Below are 26,732 nucleotides of genomic sequence, written 5' to 3'. Positions count from 1 at the left end.
TCTCACCAAATTTACTTTAATAAATTAAAAATATTTTTAAAGTTCTCAGCTGTAATTTCTAATATAATAAATATCAATAGATAGCACCACATACACAAAAGCTTTCTGGGGTCTTCAATAATTTTTAAGAGTGTACAGGGCTCATAAAACCAAAAAATTTCAGAACTGCTGATTTAGGCAGTACTTTGGAGGTGGTACCATGTACTTCCCATAACCCAACACATAAAAAAAGAACATGTCCTCTGCTTGTCCCACTTCAGTGTTATGACTGACCATTGGGCTTTGGCATTTGATTCATTCATTTATTAAATTCCTATCAGCCTTTCACCCAATGGCTTCAGCGTCTTTTAAAAATTGTTGCCTATATCTATTATTTGGGTGAAAATATAGTAATCTTCTAATTCTATCATTCCTCCTTTATTTGTTAGGATTTTTCAATAGAGAGGAATTGCCCTTTCCAACCATTTGGTTACCTTAAAATACTGTTTACATTGGGGAGGCATGTAAGAAAAATGTATGATTTCCTCCCCTTAATTTACGAGTTTCAGAATAGTGAGTTTCTTAGCAACCTCCAAGACTGCTTAGCAACCTCCAAGATAAGGCTTTTTCCTTTATTTGACTTGTCCAAACACTATTCTTTTTGATGTTCAAATTGTCTTATCTTGACAAGTGGTTCTCTGATAGCTTCCTTCCTCTCAAAAATGACAAATTATCCCAGGCTCATTAACCATATTATTTTACAAAACCATTAGCAAAAAGTCTCATAACTAATTTTAAAAAACACCCGTCTCATGAATAGTCCCCAGATGTCTTGCCATTAGATATTTTAGCGCCATGTTGTTAAGTAGATCCTTTCTTATTTTCCATTCACCTGACTGACCACAAATTATTCTTTTCCAACCATTATTTACCTTACCAGTACAAACGAGCTTGCTAATTCTTCCCTTTTTCCACTTGAGCAAATCTCCACCTTTACCACATCCCAGGTCCAAAACAGTGATATCTCGGTTTTTTTTCTGTCGTACCTTCTCTAAAAATTCCCCTAAAAGAGAAAAATCAGTCGTCATAAATGATCTCTTCTTTTTTACTAAAATATAAACTATTACCTCTAATTACCTACTAAGCTTTACCTCATATTTAATATAAACAATTACTCTTGGCCGGGAGCGGTGGCTCACGCCTGTAATCCTAGCACTCTGGGAGGCCGAGGCGGGTGGATCGCTTGAGGTCAGGAGTTCGAGACCAGCCTGAGCAAGAGGGAGACTCCGTCTCTACTAAAAATAGAAAGAAATGATCTGGCCAACTAAAATTATATATAGAAAAAAATTAGCCGGGCATGGCGGCGCATGCCTGTAGTCCCAGCTACTCGGGAGGCCGAGGCAGAAGGATCGCTCAAGCCCAGGAGTTTGAGGTTGCTGTAAGCTAGGCTGACGCCACGGCACTCTAGCCCGGGCAACACAGTGAGACTCTGTCTCAAAAAACAAAAAAAACAAAAAAAAACAATTACTCTTCATTTATGTAGTTAATTCATAACTTTCGGTAAGTATTGCAAAATACAACTAAGAGTTAATTAACACAATCCTCTATTATTAAAGATGAAAGAGTATGTGTCTGGTGTTTTAGAAAATTAAGGCAGCTTTTTGAAGGTTACTTTCAGATTTGATTCAACATTAAATGGCAGACATTTTAAATTCTAACTAATACAAAAGACCCAACAGTTGTTCAGAATAAGAGAAAAACTAATTATTTATAATTTTCCGGTAGTCGTATCCTTTTCATAGCTAAGTGTTTAACTTATTATACAACCAAGTAAATCCAGTAGTTACAGAATGGTAAGAGTGCTTGATTATCATAAAAGATGTCAGGCTTACCACCAAAAGAAATACAAGAACTAGTAAAACAAAACAAAAAAAAAAAACCTGTACCTTTTAGTTTTACCATCATCAAAATCTTTAAATACTCTAGTTTACCAAATAACATTAATAGCCCACAAATAAACTCAGTAGGTCCCCAAATACCAATAAACAAATTGTTTAAGTATCAGTTCAAAGCATATTTATATTCTCTGACAAGTGAAGTATTCAGCAATTCTAAAACTTGATATATAATACTGAATCCTACATCCACACTCCCTGTCTTTATCACTGAGTTTAACACTTTCTAGTTCATGTGTGTACTATTTTAATGGAGTCTGTATAAATACTTTCACTGTCTGCAGGATCTTAAAGTAACTCCCAATAGAAGCTCCATAATATTTAACTTTCTGCCATCAATCTTAACAGCATAAAAAATGTAATGAAAAACAATTACAAAACCTCTTTATTTCTATACAGTAAGACTGATAAGGGGAAATCATCATGAAACACTATTTTCAAACAAATCTTTATCACATTCAACAATCATAATCTACTATTTACTAAGCTATAAGCAACAAGAAGAAAGAGAAAATGAATAGCAAAGAATGAGTATTGAGAAGAGAAAGAAAAAGCCAGAGACAAAGCTCACACAGATCACACTGACTGCATTAGGACCTGAAAGACATGCAGACTGCAAAGCATTCACTGAGAGAGTGGCTAGAACAGCTCAAGAAGGAAACAATACTATGAATATGCTGAGAGAGAAAATTTTGCCAAGTCTTTTAAAAACCGTTTTCTTGATTATAAAAATAACATATTTAACAACATGAAAATATGGATACAAAAATACTCATTCAATGAAAAGAAACATGAGAAAATGGTACATTATAAAAATATCCAATGATAAGTTATCTGCATCACTGGGGATAATGAGGAAGGAAGAGAAAAGCTAAAAAAGAAATTAGGGCGAGGGCCTACAAAGCAGCTTCAGAGTAAAGGCTGAAAATGCCATATTAACCTTAAAAAAAAAAGAAAAGTGAATACTCATTACCCTAGCTGACACTGGCAGAGTCAAATCAATCAAATATTTGTAATAAAACAGGAACGCGAAAAACGAAAGACAGAAAATAATGTGTTTAAAATGAGCCTAGTCAGTTCTCACTCCTAATACTTCTCAGAATGGATAATTTATCTCTGCAAATTAGTAAATTATCATCGAAACTAGTAGGTAGTACCCATAACTAGCATTTTATTCTTTCTAGCATAATTAAGAAAGCATCGGCCAGGCACGGTGGCTCACGCCCGTAGTCCTAGCACTCTGGGAGGCCGAAGCAGGTGGATCATTTGAGCTCAATAGTTCAAGACCAGCCTGAGCAAGAGCGAGACCCTGTCTCTACTAAAAAAACAGAAAGAAATTATATGGACAACTAAAAATATATATAGAAAAAATTAGCTGGGCATGGTGGCGCATGCCTGTAGTCCCCGCTACTCGGGAGGCTGAGGCAGAAGGATCACTTGAGCCCAGGAGTTTGAGGTTGCTGTGAGCTAGGCTAATGCCACAGCACTCTAGCCTGGGCAACACAGTGAGACTCTGGCTCAAAAAAAAAAAAAAAGAAAGAAAGAAAAGAAAGCATCCTCGCTTTTTCATAGACTGGCTGAAAGAAAAAAATCTTTATTATGAAAAACTACAGAACACACAGGTTTTTAAAATTATCTAAACTCATTTAAGAGTCTGACTACTTAATACACTAGATATACAATGAAATAATTATTTTCTGAATCACATTTTCTCTGCTAATTTTAATTTCAAAGGTGAGTTTCCACAGATTAAATGTTTGCTCCAAAAGGCTGAATGTCAATCCTCAAAGTAAACTTTATCTCTTCCAAGAAACCGTACAAGAAAAAAAAGATCAATGGACAATTAACGCACATGACCTTTGCCAGCTCATTAAAGAACTAGAGACAAAAAAATCAAACACTGCCTATTATCTCGACTTAATAGAACCTGGATGGTTACTCTAACAGTATGCCAGTACTCCAAAACTATTAGAATGAAACAGAATAATTACTTAATAGCACTAGGTAACCTTAATTCTAAGTATAAATGCACACTGACTTTTGACAGCCTGATTAACTTAAGTCAATTCAATTCTCGCTGATATCTTATGTAGTCAACCAAAAGTAAATATTAAAAGAATTTATCTTGAAGGTCTAGTTTTGGCTCTAGCTTTGTAAGTCAAGGTTTGATAATTAAATGAATAGCAATTAAAGACCCAGTAGCTTGGTGTTTGTTAAACCACTGCAGAGAAAAAATGAAACATAAGCTACAATAAAATATTCCATGCTAAAAGGCAAAATGCAATCAATCATACCAATGAGAACACTTTTCATCCAGTTATTAAAGTTTCTTAGGTAAAAAATACGACTTTGACTACGCTTCTCCAAACCAACTTCCTGAAGTTCATTGTAGTGGGCAGCTACTGCTGAGCCATGTCCTTCTTCCAGGTTCTGAAAATAAAAGAGAATGGAACAAAATCAAGGATCAGAACATGGTAAAAGTAAGCCTCAGAGCATATGACCTATGAAAGAATAGAACACTACTGAAACTGGTAAACTTCACTGAGCAATTGATTAACCACAGAAATCCCACTAATTATAGTCAGGCCTAAGGTTTGTTTTCCTCTGTTCCCCATTTGAAAAGACATGTCTAGGTTTAAAATTTTCATCATGATCTTTCATCTATATAATTTTAGTGTCAATGTCTTAATAAAACCAGTACTCTTCCAGAGTTCCAATTTATTCAATTCAATGACAGTCAATGGATAGTGTTCCTCAAATGGAATGAAATAAGAATAAGCTATAATTACATATTATTATAAATTCATTGTGAGAATTGCATAAGATCATGTATATAAAGAGATTAGAACTCAGCAGGTTACATTCAGTGTCAGTGATTTCTATTATTATGTTACCATACATGCTATTTGTAACCCAACAATTTTTAATCTGTCTTCCTTGAGGAGCAAGGTATTCTGTAAAAATGCCATGGTAGGTAAAGGACTTCAGATTCCCCCACCTCCCTTTTCAGCCAAAGTGCCGCCTCTTTTACCTATGGTTCTGCTAATAAAAATTTGGAAACTGCATTTAAAATATAAGCTTCTCTCCGTTACAAGGATTCACATTCCACAAACAACAAAAGCCTGGCTTACTGGCCACTTTCCCCCCTTCAAGGCCAATGGCAGAATTTTACACATTCATTAAAGTACTCTTTTCCTCCAACTCCAGATGCTGCCTCAGATTCCTTTCTAATATAGCATTCCCAGATGAAAATGACTTGCTGACCCTTGTTCTATAACATCCTTGCTAAATATCAGGCATTTACATCCACTTAACTAAAACTGTATGGAAAATGCATAAATAAGAAGTTGGATTTAGGTGATGATCAGGGAAACCAATTTTCTGGTGAGTACATGTGATGATCAGGGAAGGGTACCAACTGGATATCAGATTGAGACAGGGGGTGGGGGGAGGGGATGGGTGTATGCCTACATGATGAGTGCGTTGCGCACCATCTGGGGAATGGTCATGCTTGAGAGTGCTGACTCGGGGAGGTGGGGGGGGAGGGAGGGGATGGAGGTATGACTACATGGTGAGTGCCAGGCGCACTATCTGGTGAATGGACACGCTTGAGGCTCTGACTCGGGGGGATGGGCGGGACATGGAAAATGTATATAAACTGAACTTATGTACCCCCATGATGAGCTGAAATAAAAAAAAAAGAAAAAAAAAGAAGTTGGAAACAATTACTGCTTAAGGAATTACATTAATAAAGACATATAAAGCTGGGTTTGATTTTGAAATTTATCATTTTAAGTGACAATCTTAACTTCTTTAGATAAAGGAGATGAACACCTAATAAAAAAGGAAAAGAGTATATCACTTGGACCTCATAATATTGGCTTTTTTAAAACATTAAGAAAAACCAAACTATAAAAACTGGCCTTCAAGTTTCTAGTCAAATAAAAGTTCTAAAATAACATAGTATTATTCTACTGCTGCTCTATACATTTCAAATGAACATACTCTATTACAAATAATATAGATTCAACATACTTTCTGCTTTTCAGGAACATCCTCAAGTTCTATTTTTCTCTTTTTTTGAGTGCCATCTCCAGCAGAAGGTTCATCTTTTGGAACATCATCAGTTTCTCTTTTTCTTTTCTTTGACATGTCTTCATCATCACCAGAACCTTTTTCCTCTGGGACAATTTTAGCATCAAGTTTTCTTTTCTTGGATGGAGTGTCTTCCCCATAACTGGAACTTTCCTTTGCAAGATTATCTTCAAACTCTTTCCTCTTTTTTGGCGTGTCTGCTTGCTCACAGATAGGAGTCTTTTCAGAAAGCCCAGTCCCAGAAGCTGTTGTACTTTCATTAATACTAAATGAAGACTCTGTTTCAGAATTTACTGAGGATTTTGCCTGTTCAAGAGACATCTTTTCATATTCCTCTGCATTTGCAGACTTTTCCATTTTTGATTACTTGAATTGATGGCAAAACTTCATACACTAACACTGGAATGGCAAAAATTTGATATTCGTAAACACTAAGACTTTAAAACAATTTTAACTACAATTTAATTTCCACGACTAACTAGGATTTTTAAAAAACCTCATTGTAGAGAGAATATTAAAAAATGTTAACTGATATATATTATGTATGAATTTATGAATATGGTAGTACTAATTATAATCCCCCCAAAATTCTACAATCTTATTCATAGAAGTAACCGTTGGCATTAAAACTGACAAATGAAGTGGGGATATACAAGTACAAGTTCCATTTCTATTCTGATCCTTACTCTACAGCCTTGGTTCTCAAATTGTGTGCTAGGGACTATAACAAACAGATGTATCAGGATCTGTCATCTGGAAGATATCACAGAAACTACTAGCTTCAAGTAGAGCACCATTTCAACAGAGATTGTTCTACATTCCTTTCAATGACATCATAACTTTGTGAAACTGAGATTTTGGTGCTATCACAGAAAATCAAGGTGAAACATGAAACGCAGTTGGTGGTGTCTAATCTGATTTCAAGGCTTGAAGCTGTACAGTACCAATAAGTGCCTACATTTCAATAGTAAGGAACTGCAGTTAAGAATTAACCACAAATATTACTCCCCCCAATTTATGTATACTAATTTTTTAAACAGACACAAAGTTGTTAGGAAATAAATTCGTTTAAATTCTTTGGAGTAAACTACTTAATAAATGGAAATGTTAGGTATTTCTTTTGGTGTAGGGACACTAAGGGCATCAAAAACAGAAATTGTGGCAATCTACAGCAAGGACTTCTGAAATATTTCATGATGGGTGTCCGAATTAGGTAGAAAGTGACGAGGGTGAAATGGCTTTAGACAAGTTTCAAGATTTTGCCTGTAGTTTAATGATCATTAAGTCTCTTTCAAGTATGTTCTTAGACCTATGTGTAAAATGGGAGGCAGCGGTAAATAACTGATCTATTGAATAGGAATCATCAAAGTGGTCCATTTATTAAGTAATTCAACAAATTTACTGATCCCTACTATAGAGGAACTCAATATAAATTATGTTTTCAAGAAGCTTACAGCTTACCTACCACTATTAAAATGTTAGGCTGTATTATTCAAATCAAATGGAGAAAAGGAAATGCAAAAGTCCAAGAAAATCAGTGAGATTCAGCAAATTCAGATTAAATTCACAACCTGAAAGTTATGAAGAGGAAAATTTCCTTTTAAAAAGCCTTTTGCTTTTGAGTAAAGAAAAAGAATGATACTAAATCAAGTTCCTTAAAGAAATGGGTAATCCTCATTAGTACAGTGGTGAAAAGAAAATTAAAATTTTTAAATAAAACAAGAAATAAAAAAATTGGAAAGAAAAGGAAAGAAACAAAGAAGAAAGAAAGAAGAAAAAGAAACAAAAGAAAGGAAAGGAAGGAAGGAAGGAAAGAAATGGGTAAAAACAAAGTCCCTATGAACCAGGAAGAGTTTCAAGTGATAATAGATTTCAACAGTCCCCCATTTGAGGTAACAAAATACCAAAAGGTGCCAAATAGGAAGAACTGAATCAGACAACAAAAATCAGAAAAGTAATTTGCAGAATAACTATTTAAAATGGTTATCTAGGAAAACTGGTCCCCAAATATCAAACCCCTAATTTCTCCTCCTCTACCTCTTACTTCCTATTAAGAAAATAGAAATTAGTTTTTAAATTAAAAAAAGGCAATATGATATATCATGTTCAGCTGTAACTATCACTTAAAATTAGTACTGGGATTTAAGCATGAAAATTACTTACACGGGTCACTATTTTCACAGATATGATATCACAAAAACATAATTGATTCAGTCAGAATAAATGACAAGGCATTCCTCATGACCACAGAAATGGCTAAGAGTATTAAAAGCTGAGTGTCACACTTATAGTCAACTCATTTTCAACAAAGGCATCAAGAATACATATTGGGGAAAAGACAGTCTCTTCAGTAAATGGTGCTGGGAAATCTGGATAACCGTATGCAGAAGAATGAAACTAGATCCATCTCTCTCAGTATATGCAAAAATCAAATCAAAATGGATTAAAGACTTAAATTTAAAACTTGAAACTAGAAAGCACTCAAAGAAAACACTGGAAAAACACTTCAAGACATCAGTCTGAGCAAAGATGTTTTGAGTAAGATCTCAAAAGCAAAGGCAAGAAAAGCAAAAATAGACAAATGGGATTATGCCAAGTTAAAAACCTGCACAGCAAAGGCAACAATCGATAGAGTGAGGAGACAACCTACAGAATGGGAGAAAACATTTGCAAAACTATCCATCAGACAAGCAATTAACAACCAGATTATATTAATACAAGAAACTCAAATAATTTAATAGCAAAAAAGATCTACTTAAAAAATAAGCAAAAAATCTGAAGACATTCCTAAACAGAAGACATACAAATGGGCAACAGGTATATGAAAAAGGCTCAGCATCACCAAACAGGGAAATGCAAATCAAAACCATAATGATACCATCTCATACCAGTTAAAACAGCTTTTATCAAAAAGACAAAAAAATAACAGATGGTGGCAAAGATTCAGAAAAGGGGGAATGCTTGTACACCGTTAGTGGGAATGTAATTTCGTGCAGCCACTGTGGAAAACAGTATGAAGATTCCTCAAAAACTACAAACAGAACTACCACATGATCCAGCAATCCCACTACTGGGTATATATCCAAAAGAAAGGAAATCAGTACACTGAAGAGATAGCTGCACTCCCATGTTTACTGCAGCATTATTCACAACAGCCAAAATATGGAATCAACCTAAGGGTCCATCAACAGATGAAAGGATAAAGCAAATGTGGCATATATACACAATGAAATATTATTCAGCCTCAAAAAAGAATGAAATCCTGTCATTTGCAACAACATGAATGGAACTGGAGGTCGTTATGTTAAATGAAATAAGCTAGGCACAGAAAGACAAATATGGCATGTTCACTCATATGTGGAAACTAGAAAAGTGGATCTATTTGAAGATAGTGGACTGGTGATTACCCAAAGCTGGGAAGGATAGAGGGATGAAGACACTGGTTAATGGGTACAAAAAAACCAGTTAAATAGAAGGAATAAAATCTAGTGTTCAATAGTACAGTAGGGTGGCCACAGTTAACAATAATTTATTGAATAGTTCAAAATAGCTCCAAGAGAAGAACTGGAATGTTTCCAACATAAACATAAATGTTTGAGGTGATGGACATCCAATTACCCTGCTTTTACCATTATACATTGTATGTATGTATCAAAAAATCACATGTACCCCCAAAATATGTACATTACATACCAATTTCAAAAGTCCGGGGGAGAAACCCAGCTCAAAGTGGAAAAATGAAAACACGCCAAACATCAGAGAGCTGTCCCTCAGAACCCTCAAGGTGGGAGCTTAAAGAGATGTTAGCCTCACATCGAGACGGATATGCGATAAATGACCACACGAACACTTAGGCCTGGCTTTCCAGTCGCACCCCTGAAGCAAGCCGTGCCTCTCCAACATTTCAGTTTCTCGAGGTAAGACCGAGCAGGCGGGCAGGGCCGCCAGACTAAAGCTCGAACAGGATAAGCTTTACTCCCCGACCCAACAGCGTCACCGTTAACTCGGGGGCCCAAGACGAAGCAACAGAGGCGAGAAAGGGGTTCTCCAGCCAATTTCATCCCCTTTCGTCATCGGCGCGGCCTCTTACTCAACTCCGAGCTCAGGTTTCCGAGGCGCCACTCAAGACAGACCTTGGGATCCCACGCCCCTCTCGGGCCCCTGCGCAGCGCCCTGGGGCGCAAGGGGCACCAGCTCTCCAGGCTTCCTTTCCCACCCAGGCTCGCTCGCTCTGGAAGAGCATCAGCGCCCGCCCACCCCAAGTAGTTCCCATTGCGCTTCGGCCTGAGGGCACAATAACCCCCACGCGACGGCGCTGAAGACACAGGGCCAGTGCGAAGAGAGTCCACGTAAGGAGTTGGAGTGCCCCTACTCAACCGCGGCCGGCGGACTAAACACAAAGAAAAGAAGGGCCGGAGCGCCAGCCGCACACTCACCAGCACAGCCACACACGATTCTGTTTGCGGAAACAGCGGCCCCACGCCACGCACGTCTTGTTACGTAATTTCCGGGGAGCGCGCGAATCACGTGCCGCCGCTCTGGCGGAGCGTGAGGGGACGCACGTCCTCCGTGCCGGAACTACGATTCCCGTCGTGCCGCGCGCGGCGGCGTGCAAAGGGCCGCGCCGAGCAGGCACCGGCAGTCGCGAGCACGTTGCTAGTGGGCGCGGCTGGCGGGGCCGGGGGCGACAGCGGGCTAGCGTCCGCCTGAGGCCCGCCCCCCTCGGGGTTCCGGCACCCTGTCCCACGCTCCGCTAGGTCGCTCTACTAGTGACACCGCCGTGGTATCCGAGGAGCTGTCGTCCGGCCTGTGCGGCAGGAAGCGGCGTCGGTCCCAACGTCCTAATAGGTAGCTTGGGCCCTGTGGGGCAGCGGGAGGGTCCAGAGGGCACCTTCAACCCCGAGGTGTGTCTGGGAGCAGACCCCGGGTCACATCCGGGGCGCGAACCTGGCAACTGCCTGGCGCGCGCTGCTCCTGGAACGGTGACGATGTCCGCCCGCCGGACAGGGATCATTCCCACTCGCCGACCCCACCGCCCCTGGCGGCCGAAAGAGGTCACCCCTGCCCTTCTCGGTCGGGTCAGTGTCCTGGCAAATCCTGCCTTTGGGACTGTTCCCCCGCGGTAACCTTTAAACCCTCTTCCCTTCCTCGGAAGCCCGTTGAGGAAGGGCATGAAAGCACCCGCCGTCGGAGTTGTTTTAAAAATGAGCAATATCTTATTTCTCCTTAGGGACTGGCAGGTCGTTCCCTACCGCCCTACTTGGGAAGTTATGGGAAGCCATTCTCATCTGCTAGATTCTGGTGGAAGGGGCAGCCGATACGTATTCTTGAGAAACACCTAAGGGTGCATTACTGTGTGTTGGCTGAACTTTTGGATGTGGTGGTTGAGGTGAGACAACACACTTTTTTTGGTCCATCACCCCAGATTTCTCCTGGGGAATCGAGAGCACCTACTGTACTGTACTGAAACTTGAAAGCTCCATAGTTCGGGACTTTGAACTGAGTTTAGGATCAAAACTGTACCTGTGGATAGGTTGTCGATGGGTGTACACATTAACATTGTTATGCCTCAACACCTCCCCACGTTAAAGGTGTAAAACTGATCAGATTTACAATCCATCTTGAATTATTCTTTACCAAAATTGATTGCCTTTAAAAGCAGCTTTGAAAATGTCTTTTACCAGCTTGCCTTGTCGGTAGACACAGTCATACTAACAAATAGACTTGGCTTTGGGGAAGGCAGCATGTGCAGCATGTACTTTCCAGTCTAATTATTTCTAAATTGTGGGCATTAGCCCTTCAGAGATTGTTGACCTCTTTTTTTTTTTTTTTTTTGGTATTTCGTATGTTTTTTATTTTGCAGTAATCGTAGTTTCATATGCAGTTGTAAGAAATAATACAAGTAGATCCCCTGTACCCTTTACCCAGTTTCTCCCTATGGTAACATCTTATAAGATGATAGTATAATATCACAACAAGGATATTAAAATAACGGTGAAAAGTGCAGATCCTGTTTCAGTCACCTCTCACAAAAATGCGCACTTCTCATCCCTAACATTGATACAGTGATCTTATAGAGAAATCACTATAAGGATTCCTCTTGTTAGCCCTTTATGGCCACAACTACTTCCCTCCCCCACCCTCTTTTATTTATTTTTATTTTTTTATTTCAGCATATTATGGGGTACAAATGTTTAGATTACATATATTGCCTTTGTCCCATCCTAGTCAGAGCTTCAAGCGTGTCCATCCCCTACACGGTATGCACCGCACCCATTAGGTGTGCATATACCTATCCCCTCCTCCCCCCTCCCACCTTCCTGACACCCGATGGATGTTACTACCATATGAACACATAAGTGTTGATCAGTTAATTCCAATTTGATTCTTGACCTCTTTATAAACTTTGAACCAAGAATGAGGCCTATTTTTTTCACAAATAAGGATGACTCATCAATTTCAGATGACTGTGCTTTTATTTTTATTATATGGGGTGAGCTAGGTTGAGAATTAACCTCACTTATGAATATTGGTAACTGCAAAGGTATAGGTCCTAGAGATTGAATGTTATAGTTACATACTCATCCAGGCATTAGAACCAGGCAATTACATTGCCTATATTTGCTGGTTCTGATGCTTAAGTTTTTGAGATAATTGCTGTTGTAATTTTTTTTGAGAAAATGAGTATGAGTTTGACTTTTTAAAAAATTTTATCATTAGAGTAAAAGTCTCTTAACTATGTGTTTATACAAACTTCACGATGAATTGAAGTTGTGCATGGGATATATAGAGATCACATTTTGTAGTTTTTATAAAACTTATCTAGAAGTCATATAAATTCAGTTCAGAATAGAGGGAGGACTCTTGAAAGTAGTAACGTAAGGAGTAAATGGGCTGGATAAAAATGTTTTAAAAGTTACCATTGGTGTTATTTCCCCCCCATTATTGCCTGAGTAATCTCTTTTTCTGGAAATTAAATTAAAATAATAGCTAATACTTTGGTATCTTCTCTGTGTCAAGCTAAGTGCTTTACACATTTGTACAATTTAATTCTTAAGTAATCCAGCGGGGTAGTTAAGATTATTTTTGTTTTACAGAACATGAGGGTTAAGTAACTTGGCCAAGGTCATGCAGCTCTTAAGGAGTATGTAGAATCAGGATTTTGGACCCAGGCAGTCTGGCTACAGAGACCAGACTGCTCATAAAGAAACGGTGCCTGCTGAAAGGTCATCCTTAGAGCTAGAAGTTGCCTAGTACATAGTAGGTTTTCAGAAAGTGTTTTGAATGCTTGGGTTATGATGCCCAGAGAGAAAATAGCTGGATAAGGATGTTATCTTGCTAGAATGTGAGCTCCACCAAGACAGGGATCTTTATTTTGTGCATTGATTTAACCCAGGTGCCTTGAACATTGCTTGGCACATAGTATGTGCTTATTGAATGAATGAATCTCCAAGAAAGGTTTTTTGTTTTTTTTTTTTTAAAGGACATACGGGATCTATTTTAACCTGTTTGTAAGAAAGAACACTTCTCTCAGAAGTATAAGTTTAAAGTGTGATTTCTGTTGTAGAGTTAAAGATCATATATTTGAAACAAAATTTTTTTTTAAAATGTAGATACAATGTCACAGCTTCTTAAGATTGCTGTTATTCTGTGGAGGCAGGCAAGAGAGGTGGTTTGTGGAAGGTTTGTTCCTCCAAATAGTTTTGGAGGAAGGATTGTTCCTCTCTTCTCCTCACCAAAGTGTCCGTACCGAAATTTTACTCTTTTTGGAGCAAATAAAACATTCTTGTTTAAAAGGTTTTCTCTACAGTTGAAAGTAAGATTTGGTTGAGAAATCTGTAAGGTTACTGTGTGTGATGATTAGTTTTGTATGTTCAATTTGGCTGGGCTGTAATACCTAGTTATTTTGTCAAACACTAATCTGTGTGTTGCTATGATGTATTTTGAAAATGTTGTTAACATCTATAATCAGTTGACTTGAAGTAAAGGATGTGGGTGAGCCTCATCCGATCAGTTGAAGGCTGTAAGAGCTAAAACTGAGGTGTTCTAGAGAAGAAAAAATTTTTCTCAGACTGCAGCATCAGTTCTGCCTGAGTTTGCAGTCTACAGATCTGCCTTGCGCATTTCATAGTTGCTAGCCCTCTCTACTGTGTGAGCCAGTTCCTTAAAATAACAATATTTCTATATCTGTCTAGAGATGGAGGTACATATTTGTGTTTATAGCTACATCTATGTCTATATTTTTTTTTATTCGTTCTTTATCCCTGAAGAATCCTGACTGATTCAGATTTTGGTATCTAGAGTGGTTCTAGAGAACAGAATCTTAAGAATGAGTTTTCTGAATTGGTTATGGGGTTTCTGGAAGTGGTTCTCTACTCTGATTAGATTTAAAGGCACTAATGACCATTTCCAGTGGTAAAGAGGGCATTGATAGTCTATGGTGTGATATGGAAGTAGAGATAGGCAAAATATCACCATTGGATATCGCTGCTCAAATGCTTATAGAAGGCAAGGTTCTGGATGACCATGTATTTGATATTTTAGAACATTTTTGTCAAATTAATGAGTGTAATGAGATTCACTGGTTGCTCCTAACTGTGCTGGAGAAAGTGGGGAAAGAAAAGGATGCACTCAGGGCTTCAAATTCCCAGCTCAAGCTTCACGTAAATGACCTGAAATGTTCTGTGTTTGTCCTAAAGAAATCCTTATCCCCTGTAGCTGCAGAGCTGAGGTTGGTGAAAACCACACCCAGAGTTTCATCCTATAAATGACAGAATTACAATGCTAATTGAATTTTTATCCTAACCATGGCCTGCATTGATTGGGAAAGAATAGGATCCTCACATTTGGCATGAGGCCACATGGGAACATCCTGATGAAGCTGGGGATATTAAACCCCTAAATTTTTACTCAGTCTTTTTTGCCAGTAGAAGCAATCCTTTGACCTCTGCTTGAAGAGGTTACCCCTGCTTTGCCTGAAGATTGTAGTTGGCTTGCGAGACTGCTGTTTCAGGACCTGCCCCATCACCCCTCTTTGCTAGACTCAAATACAGCAGATCCTGAAAGGTAAGCTACAAAGTGTGATCTATGAGGAAGTGTACTACACTCCTTTAAAAACTGCATATTTTTTCTTTACAATTTATCTAGACAGAAATCTGGTGAATATGTATGGGAGTGGATATTAAGGGTGTAGGATTATTATGGAAGGAACATAGAGTTGGATTGAGCATAATTTATTGATACAGGCCCACGAAACAGAGCTTCTGGATTCAAAGTTGTACCTCCAGGGGTTAGAAAGGGCTCTTGTAGTTTGGTTGATGAGCTGAAACACGGACCAAAAGGTGGTTTACGCTCAATGAAGTTGAAATGGCCAAACTGCCTTGGTACACTGTGGAGGAAGGTAACCAAAGGCTTAGGGAGATTGGGATGTTAGAGTGAATTTATCATAAAAGATCTGCTCATCCACCATGGAAGGGTCCAGAAGACACACCTTTCCCTATGACTGTGAGAAATAAACTTGTGAGGGAAGCCCTAGCATCCATGAAGAACTCTGCAGTCACTCTTCTCTGCAGGTCAGAAATTATAGTGGAAGCTGCTGCCACTGACTGGGGATCCTTAAATGCAGTGGAGATAGTTGGATCCAGGGTGGCAGGGACCACATCATGGACCGTGGTAACCAAAGACTAGGCAGGCATGGTACCATCATGGACAGCAGGGTCAAAGCAGTAATGGAATGGTCTGACTTCTTGAGACCTGTAATGTTGGCAAGCTGATCATGGTGTCCCTAGAAGAGAAATAGATGGGGAGTCTACTGAATTGTGACTTGATAGGTATAAGTAGAAGAGTTCTAGGTCAAGTGTACAGAAGTTTGACTTGAATTAACAAGAGAAAGAGTCATGGTCCCTCAGTCAATTCCCAGATTTGAGTCATTTTACAGACTCAAAACCCCTTGAATGAGGAGAGGCTGGGTCCCTCTGAGGAAGGACCCCGTTGCACTGCCAAAAATTTATACCGTTAATTTTTTTCCCAGCCTTCCCAGAGGGGCTTGTGGCTTCTGTCAGGGTGAATGTGTACTGGAGAAAATGAAATAATGACTTTTCATGGATTACTGGATACTTGACTCTGACTGACACTAATTCCAGGCACTCAAAGTGTCACTGTGGCCCACCATTTGGAGTAGGGGCTTGTTGAGGTTAGGTGGTCAATGGAGGTTTAGCTCAGGCCCTCCTCTCAGTGGGTCAGTGAGTCCCTGTGCTCCTGCTGTGGTTATTTCACCAGTTCCAGAATGCTTAATTGACATAGACATACTCAGCAGCTGGCAGAATCCCCACACTTGTTCCGTGGCCTGTGGAGTGAGGGATGTTGGGATAGGAAAGGCCAAGTGGAGGCTACTAGAACTGCCTCTCCCTAGGAAAATAATAAACCAATAGCAATACCACATTCCTGGAAAGATTGTGGAGATTAGTACACTTGAAGGATGCAGGGCTGGTGATTCCTGCCGTATTTCCATTCGGCTCTCGTATTTGGCCTGTGCAGAAAACAGATTATCTTGGAAAATGACAGTGGATTATCATAAATTTAACCAAGTGGTGACTGATTGCAGCTGTTGCTCAGATGTCATGTCATTGCTTGCACAAATTAACCTCTTACCTAGGAGTTTGCATGCATCTAATAATCTCCTAAATGTTTTTTGTTAGTATCTGTTAGTAAAGACCACCAAAAGCAGTTTTCTTTCAGCGGACAATGCCAGAAATATACCTTCATTGTCCTACCGGAGGGGTGCACCACACCAACTCTCCAGTACTATGTCATAATTTAGATTGCAGGGACCTTGTTAAGGGTTGAATTGTGTCCCCTAAAATTTCTTATGTTGAAGTCCTAGCCCTCAGTACCTCAGAAGGTGACCTTATTTGGGAATAGAGTTGTTACAGATGTAATTAGTTAAGATGAGGTCATACTGAAGTAGGGTGGGGCCCTAATCCAACATGACCTTATACAAAGGAGAAATTTGGACACAGACATGTGCGTGGGGAGAATGCCACATGAACCTGAAGGTAGAGATTGGAGTGATATTTCTGCAAGCCAAGGAATCCCAGCGCACCATTAAAATTAAGGAGAGAGGCCTGGAACAGATTGTTTCTTACAGCCCTCTGAAGGAACCAACCCTGCTGACACCTTGATCTTGGACTTCTAACTCCGGAGCTGGAGACAATAAATCTCTGTTGTTTTAAGCGATGCAGTTTGTTATAGCAGCCGTAGCAAACTAATTTTGAGGCCTAGAACAAAAGAAGGCTCTGCAACAGGTCCAGGCTGTTGTGCAAGCTGCTCTGCCACTTGGGCCATGTGATTCAGCGGATCCCGTGGTACTTAAAGTGTCCCTGGCAGATTGAAATGCTGTTTGAAGCCTTCGGCAGCCCCTGTAGGAGATAATCGCAGTGCAGATCCTTAGGAGTTTGGAACAAAACCTTGCTGTCCTCTACAGATAACTGCTCTTGTATTGAGAGACAGCCTTTGGCTTACTACTGAGCTTATTAGAAACTGCATGCTTAACCATGGGCCACCAAGTTATGCAACCTGGCTAGAAAAATGACTAGGATAGTCAGCAGTTAAGAGCATAGACAGATAGCATGTGTTCAAATCCTGGTTATATTTGCTAACCATATGGTCCTTAAGTAATTGACCAAACTTTGTGTTTTAATTTCCTCACAGAGTCAATGTAAGGACTAAATAAGTTAATACAGTGCTTAGTAAAGAACCTGTCAATTTTTAGCTTATCACAACTAAAACTTCTACTGCAATGTCATGTGAAGTCATTAGTCCGTATCTTTGAATGTGATGGTAGAATTTTTTGCCTTGTTATAGCTGAAAAATGGAGTGATTTTCATGAATTCATGTAAACCAGAGCAGCAGTTTGAAATAGTGAGCAGTCTCAGAGATATTTTACATGCTTTCAGCTCCTGAGTTTGCTTCTTCTGAGAAATAGCAGTGATAGCAGTGGTCCAGGACTTGTGTGGGTGAACGGGTAGCTGGGCATGTGCAGCAGTAGCTGAGGAATGCAGCAAGAGAATAGACATCAGAAACTAAGAAGGGATCCTCCCAGAGAATGGCAGGTGAGTGGTTCAGATTCTGGCGACGCCAGGGGCAAAATGAGTCTACTTAGAAGGTCTCATTTATAGGCAAAAGTTGTTTTGAAGGCAGCCTTATAAATTAGGGATTCCCCATTTTTACTTACTTCTACATTGCCTTTGTAACTTCTTGGACTGGATAAATTGGATTAAATATGGTATTTTATTTGGTGTCCTTGATTGTTAACATAAGTGGGTTAGAGTAGCTCTTCATTGCCATTTCAAATGCTGTTATAGTTTGAGCTCTTAAGTAGGCTACATGGTAATTTGTATCATTTGATAAAATTAGAGGAATTAGATGAACACTGATGGGCTTGTGATGTAGTGTTTGCCAAATGGATGTCACACATCATTATAAGAAAAAAATATATTTGTGTGGCACATCTTATAAAAGAAAGCAGACCTATGTCAAATTCTAAATGCAAGTTTTTTTTAAGACATAGTTTAAAATTGGATGCAGAATACAAGAGCTGGTTTTTTTTTTTTTTTTTTCAACATGGCTTCTGGTATTCTGATGATCAGAGTACAGCCACTCCCTGTGCTCACATCGCCACATGAGCTCCGCCTCCTGTGAGATCAGAAGGGCATTGGATTCTCATGGGAGTGCGACCCCTACTTGTGAACTGTGCATGCGAGAGATCTAGGTTGCATGCTCCTTAGGAGAATCTAATGCCTGATGATCTGAGGTGGAGGTGAGGGTGTGATGCTAGTACTGGGGAGCAGTTGCAAATACAGATTATCATTAGCAGAGAGGTTTGACTGCACAATAAATGTAAAGCGCTTGAATCATCCTGAAGCCATCTCCGTCCTCCCCCCACTCTCCCACCCCGCCCCCATCAGTGGAAGAATTGTCTTCTGTAAAACCAGTCCATGGTGCCAGAAAGGTTGGTTGGCTACCACTGCTTTATACAGTAATCACTGACAAAACTAGATAACCCACAGAGGATGTTATCAGGATTTTTCTCCAAAGCCAAGCTGTAAAACAGATTCTATTGCAGTTCACTTGCTGTAAAATATATGTATGATTTCTTATGTGTACTTTTTTGGTTTAACATGCATAGGCCTTATTTTCTTTATCAAGTAAATTCCTGCATTGCTGGACATACTTCTAGTTAATTGGTAACAATAAATTTGTATTAAAACTGATTTTCATGGTAAAAGATAGAAGTGAAATTTATCATTTGGCCCTCAATCCTTTATTTTTAGGGAAGAGACACAATTTACATACATGAAGCAATTTGTGAGGGGGTGAGAGGTGTGCTAGATTAGCAGTTCTTTTCTTGGGTTCTTTCCACCTTTTTTTTGTCAGTAATTAGCTGTGTGACCAGGAATAAGTTATGAAATATTATATGTCCTTGCATTCTTCCTCTGTAAATATAAAGGATAGTACTAAGGGGCCTCTAAATTTCCTTCTAAGTCTTAGCATTATGAAGTTCTAATAACTGATTAAACCTAAAGTCGCTAGTATTGTGCAGTTCTGCTTGGGGCCTATATTGCCTGCCATTTTTGCAGTCCCTATCACAAAGGCTTTGAGAAAATGAAAATAATCCTTACTCATCAGGTGGTTGGGAAGGGTTCCATAGGAGAGTAGGCTGTGTTTTCTATTGCTGTGTAACAAATTACCCCAAACTTAGCAGCTTAAAACAATATGCATTTGTTATCTCACAGCTTCCCTGAATCCGGAGTATGGGCACATCGTAGTTGGTTGAGGCTCATCCTCTCAAGGTGTCAGGCAGGCTGTGTTTCTAATCTAGAGGCTCAACTAGGGAAGAATCTGCAGACTCATTCAGGTTGTTCATAGAATTCATCTTTTGTGCCAGTCTGAGTGAGGGCTCCAGCTTCTTCCTGGCTGTTGACTAGAGGTCCCCCTCAGGTCCTAAAATTTGTTCCCTGTTATGTGGCCCTGTCCATAGGCAGTTCACCCAATAGCTCTTTGCTTCCTCGAGGCCAGCAGGAGAATCTCTCTCCAGCTGTGAAGATGGGGTCTGTCCGTCTTTTCTACTGTTTAGCGATTAGAAGCAAGTGACGGGTTCCACCCTCAGTCAAGGGGAGAGGATTCCACAGGGACGAAGCTCACTGGGGTTCACCTTGGGATTTGTCTGCCGGGAGATTGTATCTGTATTGACCTTGTGCCATACCTGGATATTATTGTGCTTAGTTAAAAAATAAACCTATTGGCGGGGTGCTGTGGCTCACACCTGTAATCCTAGCACTCTGGGAGACCGAAGTGAGAGGATTCCATGAGGCCAGGGGTTCGAGATCAAGAGCAAGACTCCATCTCTACAAAAAATTAGCTGGGCATGGTGGCACATGCCTATAGTCCCAGCTATTCAGGAGGCTGAGGCAGGAGGATCACTTGAGTCCAGGAGTTTGATGTTGCAGTGAGTTATGGTAATGCCACTGCACTTTAGCCCGGGCAACAGAGCAAGACCCTATCTCAAAAACAAACCACCGAAAAGACTTAAGAATGTGGACAAAAATTCTTATATGTGAGGATACTATTTATAGTGCATTAAAATTGGAAACAATCTAAGTTTCTAAGAGTAAGAGAATGATTAAATCAATTGTGAGGTTTTATTTTTTTCAAGATGACTCTTAATCAGCTGTTTAGACTCAATTTTTGGTAACTTTTTAATGGTATATGCATAAGCTAATGGTAAAGAATACAAAAGTGACTTATACAGAAAGCAGTAATCTAGGATCTAAATTAGGCTTAGTTCTCAGCTGGTTACTGTGTACAAAATCAAAGGTCAAAGAAGATTGAATAGTCAAATAATTGTTTTGGGCAGACTTCTCTACAAGGTAAAGAACAGTTTCAGAAGCTACTAAGTTTACTTTATCCTTTTTGTTGCATATTGCTTTTCCTGAGTAAAGTACTACTTTTATGACATCACTCGCCTGTTCTAAATCTTCAGTTGCTCTTTACTTCGGAATTTGTCAGTTCTCTGCAATTACAGCCTCATTCTCATTGAAAAGCCCCTTCTTTACATATTGACATGCTTTCCACTCACCATTTCTACCTTAACTTAGAATGACCTTCCATCTTTTTCTCCATTGCTCTTAAGTCTTTCTTTCTTAAATGTATCCTGGGCAGCCTTCAACTGACCACTGCAGTTTACAGTTAGCCTTTTCTTTCCCCTCCCTAATATCTAGTATGTTTATAAACTTGTGACTCACCTTTAACATTTGTCTTATATCTTGGAATATTTAGTTACCTTTTCATAACTGGACTGTAAACTACTTAAAGGCAGCGACCATATATTTTACTAATTTGTTCCAGGTGCCAAAAGGGTTATAGTTCTGTGTAACGTCCAGCCTTTCATAATTGGCCAATAGAAAACTCCATTGTTAAGTTGTTTTATAATCATTTTACACTGATATGTTTTAGGTACTCTGAAAGTACAGAAGAAAATACTCTGGCTCATACCCATAGAGGAACTAAAATTCTGATGAAGAAACTAAGAGTTAAACTTTTTGGAGAAATGTTGGGCCACTGGGAGGTGCTTAAAAATATTTCATAGTGAAGCGCTTCCCTGCTCCTAACCACCAAAGCAGTGGTGGACTCTGTAGTGGAGACGGAGTGACTGTAGGAGAGTCATTTCCCTTTCACTCTGACAGCAGAAGGAAATGGAGCTGATGCCTTTGGCCTCTGACATCATGTGGTTTGTCTGCTTACTCACGCAGGTGTGATTTTCAGGAACTGTGAATATGTTTGTGCTAATTCAGGTATTTAAATTTATTTAAGATTAGGTACATATATGTACACAGGGGGTGATTTAGGTATTGGTGTGAATTCTATTTAGTTTAAGAAGTGCTCTGAAGGTTGAGAGTTCCGAAATCAGTGGTAAGGAAGAGGGGGACTAAGATAGATGAAATAAATCATGCTAACCTGAACAAAAGACCATAAAGGATGATAGTTGTAAAATGTCAAGTCTTATCGTAGGTATGAAAATTATAAGTTATGTTGTCATTGTCAACATACATTCTAGACTTACACCAGGCAAGAACAACAAAAGTTAAAGTTGTGCTGTAAGGAAAAGTTAATGGTTTCACATGAAAAAGTTAAACAGTAAAAAAAAGTGCTGTAAGGAAAGAGGTTTTATTATAAGTGTATAGTTCAAACTTATGCGTGGAGTTATCACCAAGTCATCCCTTCAAGATCTGAACATCTTAGCTGTTGACATCTCTGGGGTTGGTAACAATGAAAGATAGAGCTGTGCTGGAAGAAAGCCAGGGGCAGCAAGGGAGCAGCCCCAGAAGCTGACCTGTGGGGTCCAAGTCCACAGTTACTCTCTCTCCTTCCTCAGGGTAGCACACTGCTACACTGCTGTCAGCCTTATGCCACAACTCCCGTGATTCAGAGTTCCTAGTTCTGATTCCTTTCTCTATCAGTGGATATAATTTTCTCAGGAAGGATATATGGTGTCCTAGTGTGTTCAGGCTGCTACATCAAAATACCACCGTAAACTGGATGGCTTATAAACAATGGAAATTTACTTCTCACAGTTCTGGAGGCTGGGAAGTCCAAGATCAAGGTGCATATGGATCCCCTTCCTGGTTCATAGACAGCTGTCTTTTCCCTGTAACCTCACATGATGAAGGGTCCATGATCCCTCTGGAGTTTCTCATATAAGGGCACTAATCCCATTCATTAGGACTCTGCACTCATGACCTAGTCACCTTCCCAAGCCCCTACCTCCTAATATCATAACTTGGAGGTTGGGATTTTCTATATGGGGGGACGCAAACATTCAGACCATGGAAAGAGTTTGAGCAGTCAGGAGAGAGTAGTTAGTGTAGTTATGTGTAGCAGAGAATGAAAGACCTGAAAGGTATCAATAGGAGCTCATTGATGGCTTTAGGAAGAGTAGTTTCTGAGGGGAGAGCAGTGTAAGTGGAGAAGAGGAGGGAGGTTATTGTTTTAAGAAACTTTGCTGGTAAAGGGAAGAAGAGCAATTAGGCAGATATCACAAAAAGACCTATTTTCTTGATGACTTATCTATATGTTGAAGGAAAGAAGCCAGTGGAGAGGGCAGGTGAAGATACAGGAAAGAGAATGGCAGTAGAAAAATACGAGGAAAATGTGGTCAATAATAACTTTGGTTCACTTGTGAAGGGAGGAAGGGAATAGTTTCATGTAATTATTTTTTTCTTTCTTTTGCCTTTTCATTTTAGTTCAGAGTATTGTGGAGTTACAAACATTTTGGTTACAGAAATTGCTTTTGTACAGTTTCAGTCAAAGTTGCAAGTATGCCCATCACCCAAATAGTATGCATTGTACTCATTAGGTGTGAATTTACTCATCCTCTCCTTCCCCCTCCTACTAGATTTCTGATGAGTGTTATTTCTATATGTGCACATAAGTGTTGTTTGATAATTCCAATTTAATGGTGACTACATGGGGTATTGGTTTTTCTATTCTTGTGACACTTCGCTTCTAGTTCCATCCAGGTTAATACTAGAGGTATTAGTTCACCACTCTTTTTTAATGCCTGAGTAGTACTTCATGGTATACCTATACCACATTTTATTAATTCACTTGTGTATTGATGGGCACTTGGGTTGTTTCCACATCTTTGCAATTGTGAATTGTGCTGCTACAAACATTCAGGTGCAGGTATCTTTTTAATAAAATGTCCTTTTTTCCTTTGGGTAAATACCCAGTAGTGTGATTCCTGGATCAACTGGTAGTTCTACTTGTAGTTCTTTGAGGTATCTCCATACTACTTTCCATAGAGGTTGTACAAGTTTGCAGTCCCACCAACAGTGCATAAGTGTTCCTATCTCTCTACATCCACACCAGCATTTCTTGTCTTGAGGTTTTTTTGATAAAAGCCATTCTCACTGGAGTTAGGTGATATCTCATTGTGGTTTTGATTTGCATTTCCCACATGATTAGAGATGTTGAGCATTTTTTCATGTTTGTTGGCTATTAGTCTATCTTCTTTTGAAAAGATTTTTTTCATGTCTTTTGCCCACTTTTTAATGGGATTGTTTGATTTTTTTTTTTTTTTGGCTGAATTGCTTAAGTTCTTTGTACATTCTGGTTATCAGCCCTTTTTTTGAATGTATAGCATGCAGATATTTTCTTCCATTCTGTAGGTTGTCTGTTCACTCTATTGATTCCTTGGCTGCGCAGAAGCTTTTTAATTTGATCATGTCCCATTTATTTATTTTTGTTGTTGCTGTGATTGCTTTGGTGGATTTCTTCATAAATTCTTTGCCTGGGCTGAGGTCTATAGAAGTTTTTCCAACATTTTCTTCTAGAATTCTTATAGTTTCATGTCTTAGGTTTAAGTCTGTTATCCATCATGATTTAATTTTTGTGAGTGGTGAGAGGTAAGGATCCTGTTCCCATCTTCTACATGCGGCTACCAAATTTTCCTGGCACCATTTATTGAACAGGGGTTCTTTTCCCCAGTGTATGTTTTTGTCTGCTTTGTGAAACATCAGATGGCTATATTAGGATGGTTTTCTGTCTGGGTTCTCTGTTCTGATCCATTGGTCTATATGTCCGCTCTTGTGCCAGTACCATGCCGTTTTGGTTACTATAGCCTTGTGGTATAGCTTGAAGTCTGGTAAATTGATGCCTCCCAATTTCTTTTTACTTATGGTTGTTTTGGCTATATGGGGTCTTTCCTGGTTCCATATAAAGCGTAGAATTATTTTTTCTGGATCTGTGAAAAATGACATTGGTATTTTAATGGGAATTGCATTGAATCTGCAAATCACTTTGGGTAGTATAGACATTTTAACAATGTTGATTCTGCCAATCCATGAGCATGATATGTTTTTCCATTTGTTTGTATCCTCTGCGATTTCTTCCCTCAATATTTTGTAGTTCTTCTTGTAAAGGTTTTTCACCTCCTTGCCTAAATATTTTCCTAGATATTTTATTTTCTTTGTTGCTATTGTGAAAGCTATTGAGTCTTTGATTTGGTTCTCAGTTTGACTGTTGTTGGCATATAGCAATGCTACTGATTTGTGTACATTGATTTTGTAACCTGAGACTTTGCTGAATTTATATATCCATTCCAGGAATCTCTTGGCAGAAGGCTTGGGGTTTTCTAGATATAAGATTATATCAGCAAAGAGCGATAGTTTGACCTCTTCTTTCCGCATTTGGATACCCTTGATTTCCTTTTCTTGCCTGATTACTCTGGCTAGGACTTCTAGCACTATGTTGAATAGAAGTGGTGACAGTGGGCAGCCTTGTCTGGTTCCAGTTCTAAGTGGAATGCTTTCAACTTTTTCCCATTCAGTATGATGCTGGTTGTGGGTTTGTCATACATGGGTTTTATAATTTTGAGATATGTTCCATCTATGCCTATTTTGTTGAGAGTTCTTATCATAAAAGGGTGCTGAATTTTGTCAAATGCTTTTTCTGCCTCTACTGAGAGGATCATATGGTCTTTGGTTTAGCTTCTGTTTATGTGGTGAATTATATTTGTAGATTTGCATATGTTGAACCATCCTTGCATCTCTGGGATGAAGCCCACCTGTTCATGGTAGATTATTTTTTTGATGTGCAGCTGAATTGAGTTTGCTAGGATTTTATTGAGAATTTTTGTACCTGTATTCATAAGGGATATTGGTCTGTAGTCTTCTTTTTTTGTTGAGTCTTTTCCTGGCTTTGGTAGAACGAGTTGGGGAGGACTCCTTCCTTTTTGATTTTATGAAATAATTTCTGCAGTGTAGGTACCAGTTCTTTTTTGTAGGTCTTGTAAATTTTGGCTTTGAAACCAGCTGGTCTGGGACTTTTTTTTTGTTGGGAGATTTTTTATTGCTACTTCAATTTTGTTACTTGATATTGTTCTGTTCAGGAGTTCTGTTTATTCCTGTTTGAGCTTTAGGAGGTGATGTGCTTCCAGGAATTCTTCCATTTCCTCAACGTTTTCAAGTTTAATGTGCATAGAGATTTTTATAGTATTCAGAGATGATATTTTGTATTTCTGTGGTATCAGTTATATTAACTGCTTTTTCATTTCTGATTAAACTAATCAGGGTCCTTTTTTTGTCTCTGGTTAATCTAGCAAGAGGCATGTTGATTTTGTTTATCTTTTCAAAGAACCAACTTTTTGTTTTATTAATCTTCTGTATAATTCTTTTGGAATCGATTTCATTTAATTCTGCTTTGACCTTAGTTATTTCTTTTCTTCTGCTAGGTTTGGGGTTGGTTTGGCCGCCTTTTTGCAGTTCCTTGAGTTGATTCATTAGAATGTTGATGTGTGATCTTTCTGTCTTTTGGACATGGACATTTATGGCTATGAATTTTCCTCTTATGACTACTTTTGCAGAATTCCACATATTTTGGTAACTTGTATCCCCTTTGTCATTTAGATTGAAGAATCTTTTGATTTCCATCTTAATTTCCTTCATGACTAATAATCATTCAGGAATAGGTTGTTTAATTTCCATGACTTTATGTAGAGTTGAGTGTTTCCGTTGGAATTGATTTCTAATTTTATTCCACTGTGATCTGAGAAGATACATGGTATAATTTCTATTTTTGTAAATAAGTTAAGACATGTTTTGTGGCCTAGGATGTGATCAGTCTTGGAGAATGTTCCATGAGCTC

General features: G+C 39.0%; 2 protein-coding genes across 5 annotated transcripts in view; one reads left to right on the top strand and one right to left on the bottom strand.

The window, feature by feature from the left end:
- The window catches only part of RNMT (RNA guanine-7 methyltransferase), a 32,292-nt gene extending 21,756 nt beyond the window's left edge, over positions 1 to 10,536 (bottom strand). Inside the window, exons 1-4 of the mRNA XM_045527829.1 lie at positions 10,466 to 10,536; positions 5,970 to 6,428; positions 4,229 to 4,364; positions 917 to 1,042 (exon numbers count right to left, since the gene is read on the bottom strand). Of these exons, the coding sequence (XP_045383785.1) occupies positions 917 to 1,042; positions 4,229 to 4,364; positions 5,970 to 6,386 (679 nt within the window). The 5' untranslated portion in view covers positions 6,387 to 6,428; positions 10,466 to 10,536. The remainder of the gene's footprint in view (positions 1 to 916; positions 1,043 to 4,228; positions 4,365 to 5,969; positions 6,429 to 10,465) is intronic.
- Positions 10,537 to 10,640: 104 nt separating this feature from the next.
- Positions 10,641 to 26,732, top strand: part of FAM210A (family with sequence similarity 210 member A) — a 42,445-nt gene continuing 26,353 nt past the window's right edge. For 2 of the 4 annotated variants that reach the window (XM_045527824.1, XM_045527825.1), the window contains exon 1: positions 10,641 to 10,877. The gene's annotated coding sequence lies outside the window, so the exon portion shown is untranslated. Of the gene's footprint in view, positions 10,878 to 14,986; positions 15,096 to 18,111; positions 18,140 to 26,732 lie in introns of those variants that run through there. The other 2 variants (XM_045527827.1, XM_045527828.1) reach the window with 2 other exon arrangements.

Source organism: Lemur catta, chromosome 16, assembly GCF_020740605.2.
Source record: "Lemur catta isolate mLemCat1 chromosome 16, mLemCat1.pri, whole genome shotgun sequence".
Taxonomy (NCBI): Eukaryota; Metazoa; Chordata; class Mammalia; order Primates; family Lemuridae; genus Lemur; species Lemur catta.
This window is presented reverse-complemented; position numbering and strand designations above follow the sequence as displayed.